Source organism: Parasteatoda tepidariorum, chromosome X1, assembly GCF_043381705.1.
Source record: "Parasteatoda tepidariorum isolate YZ-2023 chromosome X1, CAS_Ptep_4.0, whole genome shotgun sequence".
In the NCBI taxonomy this organism is placed as follows: domain Eukaryota; kingdom Metazoa; phylum Arthropoda; class Arachnida; order Araneae; family Theridiidae; genus Parasteatoda; species Parasteatoda tepidariorum.
Window position 1 is genome coordinate 48,860,948 of NC_092214.1, and position 21,000 is coordinate 48,881,947.

Genomic DNA, 21,000 nt, shown 5'->3' on the forward strand with positions numbered 1-21,000 from the left:
TATGAGAAATATGTATATACATTAGAATTGTTATCGTCACATAGATCAAAAAGCAGAAAAATAGAAGTTTAAAAATAACAGTTATTCCATTTGAAAAATCTGAAAAGTAAAACCTAATTTACCTGTACAATAAAATTAGCACAACATTTTCTCTTAACGCATAGATTTTGATGCAAGGAAAAAAAAACTATTTTCAGTTAATACAGAAGGGAACCGATTATCCGGAACGATCGGGACCATCGCTATTCCGGATAACTAATAATCTTAAAACGAAGAAAAAACGAAGTAATTCACTAATGATTATTTCCAAAATGATAGTAAGGTAAACATCTTTCCTAAAAGAAAAGAAAATCCTAAAATCTTATGAGGAAAAAAAAATTTTTTTTTAAATTGCGGGAAAATTCAGTGAATTTCGTTCCGGTTTTTTGGTTTTCCGGTTTTCTGAAATCCGGATAATGGGTTCTGTACTGTATATATATATATATATATATGTTTAATAAATATAATATGACATATTATTAATAAAAAAAAATATTTACACAGTAAAACTTAAAGTTTATGAGCACTAAATGAAAAAACCCAGATTTCTCCGGGTTTTTTCATATAAAACCCAATTTTCCCCAGGTTTTTTCAATAAAACCCAGGCGGGTTGGAGGTTTTCTAAAATACCCGGGTTTTTTCAAACCCTGTGCTGGAGCCAGCCACTCATCGCCGAATTTTTTTAAAAAAATTCTTAAATGAGAATAGAAAAATCGCGAGCTTTCCTTTGTTACGTGAGAAAGGGGTCTTCGGAATATAATTCGACAGAAAAAATTGTTTTTTTTTTTAAATTTAAATTCTGAATCGGCAAAAATGAAAAATCTTTTTGCCTTTTTCCAAGAACTTTGTAACATTCTGCAACAATGTCGCCATGATTCTACCACGAGGTACTTAAATAAGTTTAGTCATTATTGAAAAATAATCAAAACTTAGTTATATTATTGGTATGGGGTAAAAGGAAAATAACTAAAATAGTTTTCCATTAGAAATATTTAAAATAAATAAAAAATAGACTAACACCCATTTAAAAAAAATTTAAATTTGTAAAGCTAAAAAAAAGTGAAATAGTAAAAAAATTCCTCCTAATTCTTAAACAAAACTTAAATGGTAAAAATAATATTTTCTGGGAAGTATAGCATCTTAAAATGTTAAAAGAGATTCTTATAGAAACTCTTTTTAAAAATGTCTTGTTACCTTAAAAATGCACAGAGAAAAATTAAAAATATGCACAAAAGCAAAATAGAAAAAATAAAAATCAATCTTAATTTTTGAACGAAAATTTTTAAGCTGAACATCTCAGTTTTCCAATCATCATCTTTCTTAGGAAAAAAATTATGAAAATTGACTTAATTCAGTGTTTTCACTACAGCGCGAGAACGCGAGAATCTCGCATATTTTTTTATATTCTCGCATTAAAAAATGATTACCGCGAGAAATTCGCTCATTTTATAAACCAATTTCAAAATTCGCGAATTTCTCGCATTTTGATAGAAATTTCTCATTTGCGCCATATAGAATAAAATCCGTTTCACTTTTCTTCCTGGATCTTTTATTATTTTCAACATCTGCCCCATTATCTAGCTTCCCTATTTACCAGTATTGTTCAGAACCTTTAAGAACAACAGAACACCATCCTTCCGAACCACGGAACCTCTTTCAGAGCGCATTTCTCTGCAACCACGTGTTTACCGTAGGTAAGGTTTCTTCATGTAAGACATTCAAATTTCTTGCTCGTTAATGTAAGATGGACAAATACCTTATAAAGCTAATATCTTCTGCTCCGAAACGGACAAATGAAAATGAAACAAATGTGGGTAGAAACGATCAAAACGAAACAAATACGTATTTGAGCAACCTAATGAGAATAGCTGATGAAAAAGTAGATGTAGAACATTTTCCATACGATGATGCAGCAAAAATATTCAGTGTTTTAAAAATTAGAAGATGTTAAAAATGCATTATAATTAAAGAAATGATTTTTTTTTCAAGTCTCTTTGTTGTTTTTTTTTTTTTTAATTTTTGAAATCTCACTTAACTTTTTGAAATCTCACCCTGTTTTTGAGAAAGGGTGAGAAATTCTCACCCACTTTTTTTCTGAGATGAAAACACTGTAATTGCTGCATCATAATAAAAAATTTGATAAAAACGGAAGTTTTTTAAAAAAGAAAAAGCTAGGTAGAAAATAAAACAAAAATCATTCGTAATTTTTAAATTAAAAATTTGAAGATAAAATTCTCAATTTAACTTTTTCAAAATATCGTATTTTTAGAAAAAAAATTTGGATAAAAGACTGACGCTTGTTAAAAAATACTTAGTCATAATAAAAATGATAAGAAAAATTAATAAAATAAAGAAAGCTAAAGAGAAGGACAGAAAATAATTGTTTTTAAAATATGATTTAAACTTTGAAAATCACTATTATATGTCTTACCAAGCAGGAAAAAAGTGATAATAAAGAAAGAAATAAGTCTATCAGAAACATTCCGTTAAAATGATGCTCTATAATAAAAACAAAAAAACAACAAATGGTTCAGGTTTGGTTTTATGGTTTGGATAGATAATTGTTATGAATGAGTGCCAAAACCTTTTATCTAAGCTTTATGTATTCAAATGCGTTGGCGGAGAAGATGTTAGAAATAATGACTTTTAATTAAAGATAAAACATTTTAGCACTCAAAGAACAGTTCCCGAATTTTATGCAAATATAATAGAGGGAATCTTTTAAAATAGTTAGTTTCCGTTTTCATGTCATCGTTGAATAATAAAAAGATTACTGGTTATATTAATGCTTAATTTTATTACGAAATGATTAAATAAATAATTCTAAAATGATATAAAATATGCAATGCATATTTTTTCATGACAATAATACATGTCCCTATCTTAGACGTCTATAAATGCATTAATTATTTTTAAGGTAAATCTAAAAACTCACTTGCGAAAAAGACACAGTCAATGTTGCTGGAGAATTAACTGCTTCAACTTTCTTTCTTGGTAAATCAGATTTCTAAGAAAAAAAATCAATAATTATAAAAATATTTTATCAGCCTTTACTTTTGAATCAGTTTCGAACATGAACACTTGGAAAAAATCATTGCCCTAGTGGCATTGAAATGAAAAAATATCTTTGTATAAGTTCTTACACAAATTAAAATCATGAGAAGTTTTAATAAAGTCTACATATTAAGACCTCATAGGGATAAAATATCAAGAAATTTTTCCAAAAAAAATATCAGGACATAGATTGGAATGACTAACTAAATAAAGTGCAATTTGCTTTACCTAAGAAAAAAAGGCAAAATTATTTTTTCTTAATATAATTCCTTAAGTATTTTTTACATAGATGAATAATACACTATCATTTATTACACAAAAGCAGGGTTCATGATTTTCTTGATTTTTATTCAAACACATTGTAAGAACTTTAATTTATGATTAAAAATACTTTATAAATGTTTAATCAAAATTAACTTAATAATAAAATAATATAAGAATATTTTAGAAGATCTAACTTACTAATATAATTTTACATTACAATACATAGCTTTGAATGATAGCAGCCATTTTGAAACAAATGCATAATTGAAATATGAAGACTAGATGAAATAGAGAATTTAATTAAAGTGGTCTGTCTAGGTTTTTCTGAGAGGTATTGATTTTGTGAAAATTTAGACATAATTTCTGAAAATTAAAAATATTAAAAAATCAACATAAAAATATGGATTTATTCGTTTCTTACGAAACACAATAATAAAATGTATTTTCCTTTGTTGATTTCCAAAGTTGAATTTGTGAAGGTACCCTAAGCAGTAGCAAATTTGGCTTGGACAGACTCTTTAACTATTAAATTAAAGTTTCAATTAGCAAACCATAATTGTAATTTAAAATTGTGTTTTTTTTCTCTCTTGATTTTTAATATGACAAAATAAATGTAACAGATTGTGTTTATAAATGTAGTCATTCATCAAAAAATAAATAAATATTTAATCTATATATTTTTATATTAAAATATTCATTTTTGATTCTATATCAAAATAGATCAGCAAAAAAAAAATTTTTAAAAATCTATGCACTCATCGGAATTTATTTTCACAAAATTTCTAAATAGAAAATCTGATAATGTCAAAGATACTGTAAACATATTGTGAGAAAAAAATACCAGTTACCAGTTTATAACTCTACTGCCTCAAATAGACTTTGAAAGGGAAGAATGACGCTATATCAGGAAAAAATATCTGTATTCATTAGCCTTTTTTTTCTTCCTATTTTTGGCATATTAGGGTAATTTCTTTTTAATATAACCTCAAACTTTTGAAATATACATTTTCAACCAATGAAATATAATGTAGATTTTAATTCCATGCTGTTTCAATCAAAAGGTAGAATTTTAATTAAGATTTGAATTTCTTTTTTCAAAATTCATGTCTATTAATTACTTTCTACAGCTATGCAAGTCAGCATTAAATGTGTACTTTCAATCTCAAGAATTAAAAGATTTTTAAAAAATGTAATTTCAAATGTGTTGGAATTTAACACACACCAAGAAAGAAAGTAATTTCGTTAACTAAAATTAATTAACGCAGCAATTTATATAAAATAAATTTTAAAACTAAGAAAAGAAAATAATAAATGTATCAATAATTTAAAACACTGTTATTTTAACTTTTAAAATCAATATATATATATTGATTTTAAAATTGATATAATTCAGTTGATTTAAATCAATGATTTTTTTTAAAAAAATCATTTTATTTAAATCATGATTTAAATTGTGATTTAAATCAAGCTGATTTAAATCAACGAACCCTGCACAAAAGTAACATTTTTAAAATTTAAAGAAAGGAAATTTTTTTTTATCCTATACACTTTTTATACATGAAAGAATACATATACCATTATCGCAGGTGATATTATTTCCCTTTAAAAAAATAAAATTACATATTTCTCCCTTTTACACATTTTGCAAGTCATCATTGTAGAGAAAAACCACATGATTTCAAAAACCTGGACAACATCTGCCAAAAAGAAATTAACAATGATTGACAGAACTTGGGAACATCTTAAATAATGACAAGTTTTACATGGATCACAATTGACAGTAACTAAAATAAACTGTCTGCATGTAACATGCATGGTTTATAATCACAATATCAAAGGGAAATATTTTAGACAACAGCAAATTGTATACAACCTGCCTGAAGCCTTATTTAGAAGTAACGATAAAGTAAGAGCTGTTGGTGAAAATGATGAAAATTATGTAAGAAACAAGATATTGTATAAAATATAGATATAAGTACCAAGTAAAGCATCTATAACATTCTAAATAACAGTTGTAAGATTTATTATTTACTTTAAAAAGCACTATTTATCTAGTATTCAAATTTCCCCTATTTTACCCAACAGACAATATTTTCCAACATTGTCACAATTCCCTACTTAACTAGTTTAAATTTCTAACTTCATTACTATTAGAATTCTAGTTATAGCAAGAATCTCTCCAGTTTTCTTCGAAAGGGAAAGGTGGGACGATTAATGTTAATTTTTTTAAAATCAAAAATTTCCATTTAAAATCAATTTGGCACCTTGGCGATTGTAGTTGGTGTGGCAAATATGATACGGAAATATCCTCGGGTAATAGGCGTAAATAAATATCAGATCCCCACAAATTTCGCAGCCAAAAGAATAACTTCAAAGTTAGAGCATACAGATCTTTCTTTAAATTTTTGTAATAAAACAAGCTTATTGTTTTGCAGTCTCATCTTAATTTAATTTGAAAAGAATAAAGAAATGTTAAAATATATATGTTATACGAATACTTCTTTACCTTCATAATAGAGTTGATGTAAGACATGATGAAATTCGTCAGATATAGACAAACCTAAACGGAAACTTTTACTTCCTTTAGTAATACACGCGAGCAGAAAAAAAAATTTTTTTTTTTAATCAAACAGTATCTTAACATGGAATAAAATAGCTGTAAGTTAGTACAAATATTTTTTATTCAACTCTATAAATCTAATTAATACCTTTTTATTCTTCTTAGCCTTGGGTGCTTCTTTCACCATTTCCATATTTATTTCAAAAATAAGACAACCTAAATAAAAATAAGACTTCTTCTTACTTATAAGAATTTAACATTAAACCCGTTTAAAGGTAATATTTAATGTCATTTTTATTATAATTGACAATAAAGTGAGGAAATTGAGAAAATAAATATATTTCATAAGGGAAATATTGGATTCTAAATTTTTTATGACATAAATTTGAATAATTTAAGCAAAAATTTAAAATTTGGACGGATAATTTGATTCAAACAGACAGGATAATAAAAGAGTGAGCCGCAATACGACTTACGCAGCACATCTCACATTTGATCAGAATGTTTACAAAACAAAGGTAATTTTCCGTTTTCCCTTTTCAGTAGTTGCCATACACTCAAGAATTAAATCTGAATCTGTATTTACGAGCATAGACTAGCCGAGAGACAAATGCATGCTTATAGATGGCGCTTAGTAAAACGAAAAGGGTGATCAAATTGATGGAATTAGCATTGCGTCACAATTGACTCCTTTAACAGGGTCGTACCCTGTTAAGGGAGGACCCCGTTATTTTGAACCTGTTATTTTGAGACAGGATTATACCCTGTTTAGTTGTTTTTAGGTATATTTGAGGTTGCTGAGAAAACAAACCTAAAATTTACACCTCGTAAAAGTTGTAATTGAGGCGTACGAGGTTGTTTTAAATACACTTCAGTTCATTTTGAGGTTTTTTAAAATTCACTTCAAATCAACCAGACTGATGATGTGAATTTTAAGGTACACAGGTTGTTTTTCTGATACTTATAACAATAAAGGTATATATAAGGTATAAAAAAATTTATCATATTTCAACTAAAGAGAATGAGGTATTTATTGAGGTGTATGAAGTCAGTATATTTTTACCTATGTTCATTTTGAGCTTATAAGTTGCTTTAAATTCAGTTCATATAAGCTAGATTGAGGAAGTGATTTTTACGGTGTACCAGGTAGTTTTTTTTTAATATATTTATTTTTTTTTTACACTTGTAACAAAAGAGGTTTTTATGAGATATAAAAAAGTTTACCTTATTTAAACTAAAGAGAGTGAGGTATTTATCGAGGTATATGAAGTCATTTTATTTATACCTAAGCTTGTTTTGAGGTTGTTTTAAATTCACATCATATCAACTAGATAGAGGGAGTAATTTTACAGGTTATTTTTTTGACATTTATAACAAAAGAGGTATTGTTGAGGTAGAAAAAAATTTACCTTATTTCAACTAAAGGAAGTCAGGTATTTATTGAGGTGTATGAAGTCATTTTGTTTATACCTTAGCTTATTTTGAGGTTGTTTAAATTGCACTTCATATTAACTACCTCACTTCCCAGAGTTCCGTGCGAGACGGCGAATGGCGTGTGTGTTGACAATCGAAGGAATATGTGAAATTCGATAAGTGTGTTTGACATTTATTAGTTTCGTTTTATCACTTTTAATCAAATATGCTTCAATTTTCAAACTTACATTTTATTATTTTTGTTTAAAGACACTTCCTGGTTTTAAATAATTATAGTCGGAGGATATTCTTTGAGGCTATTATTGTAGGCTTAGCAATAAAGAGAAAAATCGGAAAATTTCTCGTCGCTGCTTAGGGTAACGTTACTTGTGAATCGTTACAGTGGATTACGCACAGTATGTTTTATTGTTTGCCATTTATTCAAATATAACTATTTTTTTATTTTGCTCAAATGTATATGTTTTAGCGTGGCAGTATGCAATCCGATTAATTTAATAAAATGTTCATAATTTCTCTTATAAATAAATCATGAAAATTGAAAGATTTAAAAATAGTAATTTTGCTTTGAAATTCTACTACTACAGTATGCTGATCGTTTGCTTGGATATCTGTATGTATATGCAAAGTTTATATTGTTGTTCATGAGTGAAAATATGTATAATAACACTGCATTTTAAATCTGATTAACTTGTTATTTTTTTGTAAAATATGTATATATTTACAGAGCTTATCCACAAGTAGTTCCCTGACATTGCTGAGATGACCTAGGCTGTAAATATTGATTGATTGATTTTATTGAAATTACATACATTTGCTGACTTGTGTGCTCAATATAGGCTTATAAGTCATTGTCAAGTAGACAGTACAGATAGAACAATTCAGAGAAAGACATCACAAAGAATACATCCAGGGTTACGGCGGGATTCGAACCCGCTACCTCCACGCTTAACAGAGCGTTTGAACCGGTGATACCGCTCGGCCAGGGAGGCCCCGGCTGTAAATAGAACATGTGCAGCAACGAGAAAGAAGTGGCTAGCAAGCTACTGCCCAGCCTTACTCTCGAAAATAGTTCTGAATTTATACCAAAATGAAAAACTAATCTCTCATAATAAACTACTGAATTTATGTATTTGTTTAAGACAATAGTTCGCCTGATATTTGATAATTGAAAACTAGTAACTTTACTAGCTCACTTTTTCACGCTTGAACTCAGAACTATTATTTTTCACTACATGTTATTTATTATTTTTTTTCTTCTTTTTATTGCAATTTACCCTTGTTAATTATTCACTAAGCAGATTGCTATTACTAGAGCCCGGATTTTGATGACCTAAAAAATCTCAACTAATGCCCTTAAAAAGTGCAAAAAATGCCCTTAAGAAGGGCAAAAAATGCCCTTAAAAATGCAAAAATTGCGCAAAAAATGCCTTAAATAAAGTAAAAATATTGAATTAAAAAAATGTTTTGCTCTTTAAAATTATTATGAGTCATTTAAAAGATATAAAGCAATGCAATACTTGTTCTACGCTCATTAAAGTTTGAAAAATATGTTTTGTATCCTAAAATAACAAAAAAAAGGAAAATATATTGACACCAAAATATTTTTATTTTGTATAGAAACTTTAATGGATATAACAACTTCCATCTCATAATATTACTAAATATCAGAATTACATTGGATTATTAAATGTTTTTTGATAATTTGAAATGTAAACGAGCGTCTCTTGTCTGAAAGTAAATTTTCATTCCTGCAAAAACTTCTTTCAACGTCTACTGATGTTATAGGTGCGTACTTGAAAAAGACGGTCTTACTTACTGACAATTCTTCTTCAATTGAAAAGATGTTGCTTCACCTGTTAATATCCTATAGATTTTCTTTATTGTTTGGAAGCCAGTGTAATAATGAAAATTGATAAAAAATAATAAAAATTGTAAAAAATTAACAGAAAACCTTAAAAAATGCATTTAAATGCAAAATACGCCCCAAAATTTCAAGAAAAAGGCCCTATAAATCTAAAAAAGTGCTCTAAAAGACAAAAAATGTCCAAAAATGCAAAAAATGCAAAAAAATGCAAATGTCATCAAAATCCGGGCCTTAGTTATTACTCATTAGAATATTAAGCAGAACTAAGTAATACCCGATTTCAAGTTTACCTGACAATTTGTTTCAAAGTCATGAGCATTTTTTTATGAGGCTACTTATGGCTCTTTACATAAAAAATTACCGAATTTTAGATATCTGAAATTTTTTAGAAATAATCTGAAATTTTTTAGAATGATTTCTAAATAATGAAATTTTTTAGAAATCATTATACTGACTTAAGTCAGTATAATGATTCTTATGTAGTTTTAATGCTGAATTGAAAAAAAATCAATTGCAAATAAAAATATTTATTGTTTGAAAGTTATATGCATTTTTTTTTTTTTTTTTTTTTTTTTTTTTTTTTTTTTTNATAACTTTTTTTTTTTTTTTTTTTTTTTGAATTTCATATCCTCTGGGATATGTTTTTATATTTAAAGAAATGTTTGTTGCAACTAACGATTAGTTTTATTCCCCTCGGTATTATAAGTTACATAGGAAATATTTTACTCAATTTCTTTTAAAAGAATTATTTCAAATCGTTGTCTCTTAGACATTTCCCTCACATTAAATTGCTCTCAACTTTAAAACAAATGTTTCTATCAGCTTGTGATAAGTTTTATTCGATTGAGTGTAAAAAATTTATAATAATTGGTACATAACTTTAAAATTTTATGTTGTAAAACGAATGTTGATTCTTGATTTCATTGATTAAAGTATTAAAATACCTATTTTTTAAGAAACTCTGATGTGATTGACAAAAACCAAAGTCCTTTTTAGAATCAACGTCAAAAATTAAGGCCTTTTTAAAATCAGCGTCAAAAACTAATTGCTTATTAATTTCATGAAGTCTGGTAAAAAGTTTAAAAATATAGACTAGAGTTTAAGGATTTGTAAGAAAAAAAGAAAGAAAATCTAATTATCAAACTTACAAGTATCATAATGAAAGATGTAGGTTCAATTATGGGAAAATAAAAAGTGTTAAAATTTCCTAAGATTGGAATTATATGTATGAACATTTGTAAAGGTTGTTAATGGTAGTACTTTCTTCGGTGTATTTTATTTCGTGGCTGTGTATTTTATTTCGTGTGTATTTATTTCGTAGCTAAAAGCGTGACAGGTACTGTCGCGCTTTTATCTACGAGAAATGAATAGAAATGACAGTAGTGGAATGCCATTTATCAGAAAAGAAAATTAATTTCATCCAGTTAATTTAAATCATGAAAAAAGCAATTTCTAATATTTTAAAATCTGCCACTGTTATTGCAAATATGACTTTATTACTAATTTATATTTTTTTTCTTATTTTAGATTCCAATACCTCCAGGTTCCAACAGGTAGGCGGAATCAATATTTAAATTAATTTTGTTAGTTTGTAAAAAAAAATTCAATTTTAATTTTAAATAGAAGTATTTTGAATTTCAGCTGACTAAAATTGTGTGAATTTGCAGTTTTATGACTTTAAAAATTCAAGCACATTAGACAACTATCTTATAAAAATATGAGTTCCCACAAATAATTTTTTTAACTGTAGAATTCGGATAAGTGTCATTTCAAGAATATTTAGTTACATCTATTAAAATTATAGAAGAATTAAGTATTTGAAGCTTTCTTTTAAAGCTAAACAAAATAAGCAAGTACTGCCGAAGGTGTAATATTGAAAACTTTAGGTTGATAATTGAAGATCTCTACTAGTGAAAAAATGTAAAGATAGGCATTATTTTTTTTGATAATATAATGTTTTTATAGGTTAAAAATTAATAAACTAAGTGGATCGTATAATACTTCACGTTTGGGAATTATTACCTTCGCAAGAATTAAAAAACAGCTTTACGTTGAGCTATATAAGCCTGAATTGTGAAATGTCGTATCTTAGGTTGATAAATTAATACTTTTAAAAATACAAAAAAAATATATACTCGAGATTACGAAATAATAACCAAAGGTAGAACAAGAAACACCTCATGTTAATAAAAAATTACCTTTAAGTGCCAAAAAATACATTTGAGGTTGATTTATAATATCCTGAAGTGCAAAACGGCCCATCTTAAGTTGATAAATAAATACCTTTACAAGCATAAAATTAGATACCTGAGGTCGAGCATAATACACCTCATGTTAGTAAAAAATTACATTTCCAACTGTCAAGAAATACACTTGAGGTAATCGATGGTGCTAAATGAAACATCTTAGGTTGTTGAATAAATACTTCAACAAGTGTAAAAAAATGTACTTCAGGTTGATAAGTAATAACCTAAGGTTGAAAATGAAACCCCTTAATTAGAGAAGTAAATATCTATCTCTCCACAGATGTAAAATTAAACACCTCAGGTTGATATATATATACCCCTGGATGTATATTTGAGGTTAATTTTGAGGTATTTATTTGGACCCTTTTCAACTTAACGACGTATTTAAACAACAACCTCCTTTATACCTTGGAAAAATACCTCATTTATACCTCAAAAATACCTCGATTTTTTCGTAAGGGGAATTTGTTATTAAAATGTTTAGTAGAACATATGCTAAAAAAATGCTAATAATGACTAATAAATTAAATTAATAACTTTGTCACAATCAAACTCCGCACTTATTTGCCATTGTTAATTATGAACCAATGAAATTCAATTGTAAGTTTTTTATTTGCCCTAACGAAACGAACTTTAACTGTTATAGATTTCTTTTAGTTAAAAGAATACACGGATCTGAAACATTAAGCAATACATTTTAATGAAAAATTGAGCTTAATGGCACTGTTCAAGAACTAAAAGAAGCGTAACCAAGTAAATGAGCCTTTACGATGAAAAGTTAAAATCAGTCTTAAAATTTATTCAAATTGTCAATTATATTGCAATATTTATTGAATTGGTAATTAAAATGGCATGACAACCAGTTATATTTAAATTTTTAAACGAAAGAAGAAGAAGAAAGAAAGTTTTAACTGCTTTTTTAGAAAGTTTGCAACTGCTTACTACAACTTATGCTGCGAAGCGATATTTTCAAATAGATAATTTTGTTTTCAGTAAAAGAAGTAAATTAGATACAGTCTGATTTCTGATCTCAAATCTGCCGTATTTCGTAAGATATTAATGTTATTAAGAAATTCTGGTGAGTTTAAAGTGAAAATTTGCTTTAGTTATTTATAGATATATTGTTAAAAAAGGTGACATGGTTGCTAGATTTTGAATAACTTGTTTTTTTGGCAGTCCTGATTTGGCCTCTTTCCATTCGTTTATTACTGTTTGTTCTTGTTACAAGCTGTGCACCATCTTACGTTAGTGTTAGCACCTTTACCATTGTAAACACATGTTATAATTAATCAAATACCACGTTTGAAGGAATCTCAAAACACAATGATCACGTTGTGAGCCAAATGGCTTTAAAATACACCGGAAACAATAACCCGGAAGTATACGCGGTACGGAGCTTGCAGCATTCCCTAGTGTGGAAAACACCATCCACATTGAGAATCTAGAGTTGAGACTTAACTGATAAGTATTAATTGAAGGTACTCAAATATATTATTTACGCACAGTTCGCAGAAAAATAAATGGACCACCCTGAATAACTTTTGACCTTGTGATTGAATCTTTTATAAGTTCTAGGACTGAATCTTAATAGTTCAAGGGGGTGACTTCAAATATGCCAATTAATTAGTGCAGACTATATTTTAAGTTACGAAATCAAATACAAAAATAAACTTTCTTTGAATAAACATACCTTTTTATTTCGATATATTCAGATTTTTAGCCTCAATTTTGGAAATATATCTAATTTTAAAAATACGATTTTTTAAAAAAAATTTAATTCCTCAGATACTCTTCGACCGGTTTCGTTTAAATTTTATATTTTGCCACGTAAAATTATATTCTTTAAGAAGATGTCGAAAATTTTAAAATTAAAAATTTTTTTGACTCTTATTAAATAATATAATAAAAAATAGTAAATATTTACTAAAACTTATATTTTGCATGGAATTCTCTTTGGATAAACGAATTTTTTAATTGTGTGAAATTTTTTTTAAAATTTGCATAGAAAATATATAACTAGCATTAAGAGGTCCAAACTTTGGATCGCTCTCCAGTCCAAATAATTGGGACCATATTTTTCAGATTACGGCTTATCCCCTATATTGTTGGGATCAAAAATCTGAATCCATTGTAAAAAGATATGTTTATTCAAAAAAAGTACGTTTTTGTGTTTGATTTCGCAGCTTAAAATATCGTCAGCACTAATTTACTGACATATCTGAGGTCACCCCCTTGAACTATTAAGATTGAGTTCTAGAACATGGGGATCCGATCATTAGATCAAAAGTTATTTTGGGTGGTCTATTTATTTTAACTTTACCCACTTAAATGATTTTTTAAAGCTATTTGCATTCATTATGTCGCAATTTTGTTAAAAATTATTTTAAAAAATGAAAAATTGCTGTCGTTGACTGTTTGTAAGTTTACAAAAAATTTTATGAATTTATAAACTATTTCCCTCTTGCCCATAAATAAATTCACCTCTGCTAATACTTTTACTTGCTGTTAAAATGCTTCTTCGCTGATCTTAAAGCAATGTTATTCTTAGACATAAAACTTAAAGCTATTCCCCCCTCATTCCTTGCTTGTTGAAAGGTTCAGAGAAGAGAAGTGGAACTGGAAATGTCTGGAAAATGGGATACTTAATTGTCAAAAAAGAACTTTTATTCTGCACATTTTTCTTTTCATCTTTAGTAAAGAACTCTAACGATAAAGAAAGTTAATCTAAGAATATATGATTAAAAAAAACTATCAATATATTTTTCAAACAAATAACATTTCTAAAAAAAGAAAAAACTTGTAATTTATAAAATATATGTCTAGGTCGGGACGGGATAGCCTGGTCGGTAGGGCTCTGGGCCCATGTCCGAGAGTTCGCGGGTTCGAACTCCGCCGGCCGAAGACAGTAGTAAAATGGTGACTGATGCACGTTAAATTTGTCGAGTTGCAGAGTCCTCCATTTTCCCATAACAAATCAATACCTCTGGGGATACTGAATTGGAGATTGATCGTTCTCTGATTTAGGTCAAAATTACGACCTGTGTATGAGTGAATGGATGTATGAATGGGATCACCCTATAAACAGGCGAAACATAATGGGTGTGGCAGAAGTCGAATTCTTGGCCATAGATGTCGAAACTGGAAAACAAGAACAATCGCACTCGCACCCCTCTGCCTTAACAGGCATACGAAGGCAAGCAATAAATCTAGGTCTCGTTCGGCGTCCCTCTAACCAGGTGCTCCGGGCGACCATCCGCCTTGTTCGCCCCTTTCGTCGACCCTGACTGGCCATAGATGGAGAATTGCATAAAGCTAATGACAGTTGGCGTTAACGGTAAAAATTTACAATATATGTTGGATTTTAATACAATAAATGTAAGTAAAAACTGGCAAACCCACCCAGAAAAGTTCCGTCAAATTTTATCATTATTCATAAGGTACCTATTATATAGACTGATCCTGGAGTTAAAGGAATACGTTTAGAATAATTTAGATTTTGATTTTCAAAATAAGAGAAACTGTTGTCGAATTTTCTAAGAAATTGCTTATTTGGCAATACTTTTATTTCTGGGTTGTTGTGTCGTTGCGTTGATAGCATAGTTAGCGGTTCTATGAATATTTTAATTCTAATCTCACACTTGTTGGTCAAGCAAACGAATGAATTTTTGGTAATAATTTTGTGCAAATTGCTAAGATTAAAAGAAAGCTCATTGAAAAGCGATATTTATTGCAAGGCAAGGTAATACTTGTTTCATAGATTATATTTTTCATACTATATATGTAAAATTTATTTTTTAGTTTGAATTAACACTTTAGATATTACGTTACAGTTATCTCGACATGCTTGAAATTTGGATGCACGTAAAAAGGAAAGATGATGGAAAGGGTAAAGAGCCCTTTGCTATAGAGCCCTTTGCTATAGAGCCCTTTGCTATAGAGCCCTTTGCTTTACTACTTCTGATTCATTTTTACGCCTAAGCATAAAAACAGGCCATCTTTTAATGTTATTCTAATGTTTGCAACTTTCGCTGAAGACATAAAAAACTGAAGATAACACTCTAAACGTGGCAACATTTACACTATATGTAAATAATGATATTAGTTTTAAATTAGTTCATGTCCCATAACCTTTTAGAATTGCAAATTACGGAAAAATGTTATGAATAGTAAGACTACTTGCAAATTTAAATTCAAGTCTCATTAATAAGATTTCCTAGAATATCAAGCCTGTTTACATATTGTCTCGTAGACATTACATAGGCAGAGGGATACACATTTTTGAGAAACCAATTAATGGATTTTTAAACATTTTTGAAATCTTCTCAAGAATGGATAGACGCGTTGAAACAATCTTAAAAACTTAGCTTTTGGATCTTCAAAATGAGGAAGGAAATGTAAAATAATTAATATAAAAAACAATGAAGAAAAATCTTGAAAAAACTCAAATCAAAACTGCACTACATCGTGATAAGCTTCTGAAGATCCTACCTAAGAAGATGTCTTAGATCCTGAAAAAATTGGTACTATTAGTCGTATAACACATTTGCAGTTTTTTTTTCTTTTACAAAGATTGTTATGTTGATTCACAAGAAATACTCTAGCTATCAAATTGCCAATAAGAATCGCAAATTACGACCCTTTTGAACTTTTGGCGCTTCAATTTAAATAAATATTACATTTTGAAAGAGTAGACGAGCTAGGAAAGCCAAAGAATACAGAGGAATATATTCTTTGTCTACATTCTTTCTCTATATTCTTTGGTTAAGCGTCCTTGGAAGGTAAGGAGCTCCTGTGTGGCTCTCTAATTTGCATCGTCAATTTTTCTCCAAATAAACAAAATGATAAAATGAAAAATAGTTTTCTCATAAAAATATGCAGTTTGAGGAATCCTTAATTACTGCAATAATAATTGTATTAATGATCGAAATGTTGTTGTTTAAAAGATTGAGTTAGAGTGATTCGGTGTTTTTTTCGGTCGTAAAGGGGTTAAACTGGCAACCGAAACCTTAAAAAAGAAAAGTAATTAACATGAATCCAAAATCAGTAGAATAAACCCCTTACTAAAAATACGATACTGACTACAAATATCCATTTATTCAAATTACTATACATCCCCATAACAAGATAAAAAAAATTCACAAAAAGAAAAGAAAAAGAATTATTGAGTGTTATGTGAGAATATTATAAAGCAAAAATAAAACTAAAAAATAAATAGATTTAAATATTTTATTGGTAAATATAATTGAATTAAACTTTTGCAAACATCATAGAACTTAGTGGTCATAGCAAAATTAACAATGAAAATATTGCGCTATTTATATAAGCAACTTTTTATAAATATGTATAGTGAATTATAAAAATGTGCACATAAGCATAATGTAACCAACAACTTTATATTCTTAAGTGTTAAAACACTTAATGTTGGAATTATTAATCAAACTAAGTTCAATTAAAAATACTCGTTCAAGAATTTATAGAAAGCTGGCTGTCGTCTTTAAAAAATATATTAGAAACATATTCATAAAAGAAATAGTAGAAAATGTAGAAAAGAAGACACCATTTCATCACTGTTGTTACGAACCACCATCTGGAAAAGAAAAAAAAGAGTTTTATTTTACCATAAATTTTTAATTTTAATTTATTTTTATTTGGGGGGAATTTTTATTTTTATTTTTTACTTAAATGAAAAAGTGAAATTACGCTTTATTACTGTTTTCAAATGTCATGAAAACTTAAAAAGTTTTTACTATGTAACTTTTTTGAAAGAAGAACTTTTTTTATTCTTAAATGTAAAATAGTTAAGAAGCCTATTCTGCTGTACTAGCTACGAAAAGTCCTTTTTTGCTACGAAAAAGTTAACAATAATAAAGTAGATGCGGATATAGTAAACGTGACGTCAGGCCTAATTTTTCCCGATTAATATTCATAATTATTAATAATAATTCAATATATAAAATAAAACAGATGAAATAAAAATTATACTTTAAAATTACTATTGATAATCCGCAATTTGAATTAATTTTTACCTTTTTATCTCGTAACATCGAAGGGATTTCGTACAAGTACATACATTTACGTCACACGAGAGCTGCACAACGGGGTATTGGCGACGGTCTGGAAAGCATCCCTGAGGATGATCCAGCGACAACATACATACATCACATCCCGTTTTACATGGAGGACACATTCCCACACCATCCATCCATCTACTGATCGTAATTTAGACCTGGACGAAAGCACGATCTCCAATCCAGTACCCCCAGAGAGGATTTGTTATGGGAAGGGGATTTTGTAAGATCCTTTATCCCTGTAATTTAATGGGCACGTAGTTTCTGCCGGTGCAGAGTTCTTAATGTTTTCTTTTATAATCACAAGAGGTAGTAGGCTTAGCGATTGATAGCAAGTAGGCTCCACCTCCTACTTGCTATCAATCGCTAAACCCCGAAATTTCTGACGCAGTTCCTGCCGAGCGAGTTTCTCATTCTTTTCTCCTAAGTTTTATTTAAAAATCCGATTTGTATGTCTTGAAATTTTTATATATTTCATTTTAATTTCATCAAAGGCTACGCCCTCTGCTATTTATTGCTCCCCAATCCCCAGAGCTTTACAATTTAATGTCTCTAAATAAATTTGAAATTTAAACAAATGAAGACGCGTTGTTGATAATTTCATGTGTGTCTTCTAAATTACATAAGAGAAAATGAATTTTCGTAAATATGCCGAATAGCCTGGCAAAATGTGACGAATAGTGAAAATGTTTGGGGGGGGCCACAGCGAAGTTCCGTGACCTTCCATCTTGGTGTCCTTGGTACTCGAGTATTTTTCTTTCTAATTTATTTATTTCATTTGTTACGACTATTCATAATCAATTCTCAAAAAAATAAAATTTTGCGAACGAGTTGGTTCATTCACTTTTTAGGATTTTACAATATTCTGGAGTATTCGCAAAATAGACTAATAATTTTCACTTGAATTTTTTATCGATACTGTAATTAATAACTTAGCTCTGACTTCAGATTGAATTACTTTGTAAAAGTAAAAGCTGCTTCAGTGCTGTGAGATAAATAATTATGAAAACTAATTTAGTTATTTTTATAATATGTTAGGTTTTCATTTCTGTTTTAAAATTTAAATGTTTTTAAACATATTGCAATCGTTTTAGATAATCTAAAAACTATAAGCACAGAACAGAATTGCTTAAATTTAAGCAATTTAAATAAAGTCAATGTACACTTACACTTTTGCCTTTTTTCTTGCATAAGGAATGTTTGAATCAGGTTCATGAGCTAAAAATTTACGACCACCATACAAACAGTCATCCATATACTGAATCCAGTCAATATCATCGGCATTTAAGAAAAATATCTAGCATAAAAATAAAATAATATTTTATCTGTTTTTGCATTGCGCGCCATAATAAAATATGATTTAAATTATAAATAATCATAAAGGTAAAAGAAATCGTAAATAACTAATATTCCAAACAAAACTGTTCATTCATTATTGTGTTTTATTTCAGACGCAAAATTTCTGTTAAATTACAGTATTTGAGCTAAAATATATAAAAAAAAATTATTTTATCATTGTTTGAATCTCCATTTTCTTAACTTCTTTCGATGCCGATAACAATCTTTTTTTTTTTAAATGTGGTTAAACTTTCTGGATAAAAAATTAAATATTGCTATTTATTTATTTGAGTAATCATGAAATACAACATTTCATAAGTTTTGTTTGTGATGTTTTAAGGGTATTTTTATTATTAGGAATAGGGTCGGCTCACTGAGGAGATCACTAATATGAACCATCATGTCTATTTCAATATTATAGGTCAGGGGTTTCCAACTTACATGAGGCCGGGGGCCACACTTAAAAACACAAATCAAATGGTCACTAATATGAACCATCATGTCCATTTCATTATTCTAGGTCAGGGGTTTCCAACTTACATGAGGCCGGGGGCCACACTTAAAAACACAAATCAAATGGTCACTAATATGAACCATCATGTCTATTTCAATATTATAGGTCAGGGGTTTTGAACTTACATGAGGCCGGGTGCCACAATTAAAAACACAAATCAAATGGTCACTAATATGAACCATCATGTCTATTTCAATATTATAGGTCAGGGGTTTTCAACTTACATGAGGCCGGGGGCCACAATTAAAAACACAAATCAAATGGCGGACCGCAACTTTGTCAAAATTTTATGTAGGACTCTTTTATGTTTGAAGGAACATTAAATATTACTGTCAGAATTTTATCAAGTTGTACAAAACAAAAGTATTGAATTACAAATTAAAATAAGAAGTAGATTTTTAAAAATATTTCATTGTTATTAATAATATTTTTAAAGTATTAAATAAATAATAAAAATTCGGGCCACAATAACTTTAATGTGCACCTATGTATTAAAGAATTAATGTACGACAGACATCTAATTGTTAAGATATAAAACTTTAAAAAGGTTGGTATTAAAGCTTACATAGTAGCACACAAAATGTTCAATGAGAAAATTGAGGTTTGCAACCACCAGAGAATAAATATTTACATTTAAAATTTACAAATGTGCGTGTAAATATTTTCGTCCTAAATGAGTGGTTTCAAAAAGTTAACTTGGAGAATTTCTTCGAGAAAATTTCTGATACGCACATGCTAAATTATATTCACAAAATACAAAAAAATGAAATGGAAAAGAGCAACATACACAATTATTTTTGTGTTTGAATAAATATTTTCTTGGATGCAAAACCTGAGAAATAAATTTTTTGCACCGTTGGTATATTAAATTTCACAGAAACGTAGAAATTAGACTTTTATTAACGAGAAAAGCATTTTATACCCATATAGATTTTTTACGAAAATTGTCCGCAAAAAATGACAACTAATATATTTTAGCTCGCGGGCCACAAAAAAAGGGTCCGCGGGCCGGATGCGGCCCCCGGGTCGCCAGTTGGACACCCCTGTTATGGGTGATCCAGGCATTGTCCAGTGATCGAAAGTAGGGCACAAGTAGTGAAACCACTGTAGTCGCTACTTTTTTTCGTAGTTAGTAGTGTAATGTGCTACTTTTTAAAAAAAAATGGTGTAGTGAGTAGCTTGATACAAAAAAATTAATAAATAAGCAAAAAATAAATAAAAAAGCAGTGGTTTGTAGCGTTTCCTAGCAACTGCTTTTAACGTTAACTTAAAAAGAAATATGGCTATAACGTTACTAATTTTTCGAATTGGCTGTGTGCAAATCTTCACTGATTTGTCAAAAGTGGCCCTGAGACTCTAGCTTGAGCGTTAACAGAAATTACATATTTAAAAATCACGTTTAGCTATTGTTTAAACTAGCCATTACGAAAAATAGATAATTAATCACTTCAGGCACGCTTTCACATGTCAATGCACACTCGTTAAGCACTGATGTTATTTCAAACGAAGGGAACTTATTTTTGATGTACTTAATTTCTTATAGGAAATAAAAAAGTATTAAAAGATTAAAAAACAGCAAGTAGTTGATAATTTCGCATTTTTCAAATTAAATATTCTAA

General features: G+C 28.7%; 2 protein-coding genes across 5 annotated transcripts in view; both read right to left on the minus strand.

The window, feature by feature from the left end:
- Positions 1 to 6,480, minus strand: part of LOC107456645 (ectopic P-granules autophagy protein 5) — a 172,244-nt gene extending 165,764 nt beyond the window's left edge. Inside the window, exons 1-3 of the mRNA XM_071187258.1 lie at positions 6,394 to 6,480; positions 6,066 to 6,133; positions 2,975 to 3,046 (exon numbers count right to left, since the gene is read on the minus strand). Of these exons, the coding sequence (XP_071043359.1) occupies positions 2,975 to 3,046; positions 6,066 to 6,110 (117 nt within the window). The 5' untranslated portion in view covers positions 6,111 to 6,133; positions 6,394 to 6,480. The remainder of the gene's footprint in view (positions 1 to 2,974; positions 3,047 to 6,065; positions 6,134 to 6,393) is intronic.
- Positions 6,481 to 16,673: 10,193 nt separating this feature from the next.
- Positions 16,674 to 21,000, minus strand: part of LOC107456647 (fatty acyl-CoA reductase 1) — a 34,129-nt gene continuing 29,802 nt past the window's right edge. For all 4 annotated transcript variants that reach the window (XM_016074558.3, XM_016074560.4, XM_016074561.3 and 1 more), the window contains exons 12-13: positions 18,699 to 18,826; positions 16,674 to 17,048 (exon numbers count right to left, since the gene is read on the minus strand). In XM_016074558.3, coding sequence (XP_015930044.1) covers positions 16,925 to 17,048; positions 18,699 to 18,826 — 252 coding nt within the window. In that variant the 3' untranslated portion in view covers positions 16,674 to 16,924. The remainder of the gene's footprint in view (positions 17,049 to 18,698; positions 18,827 to 21,000) is intronic.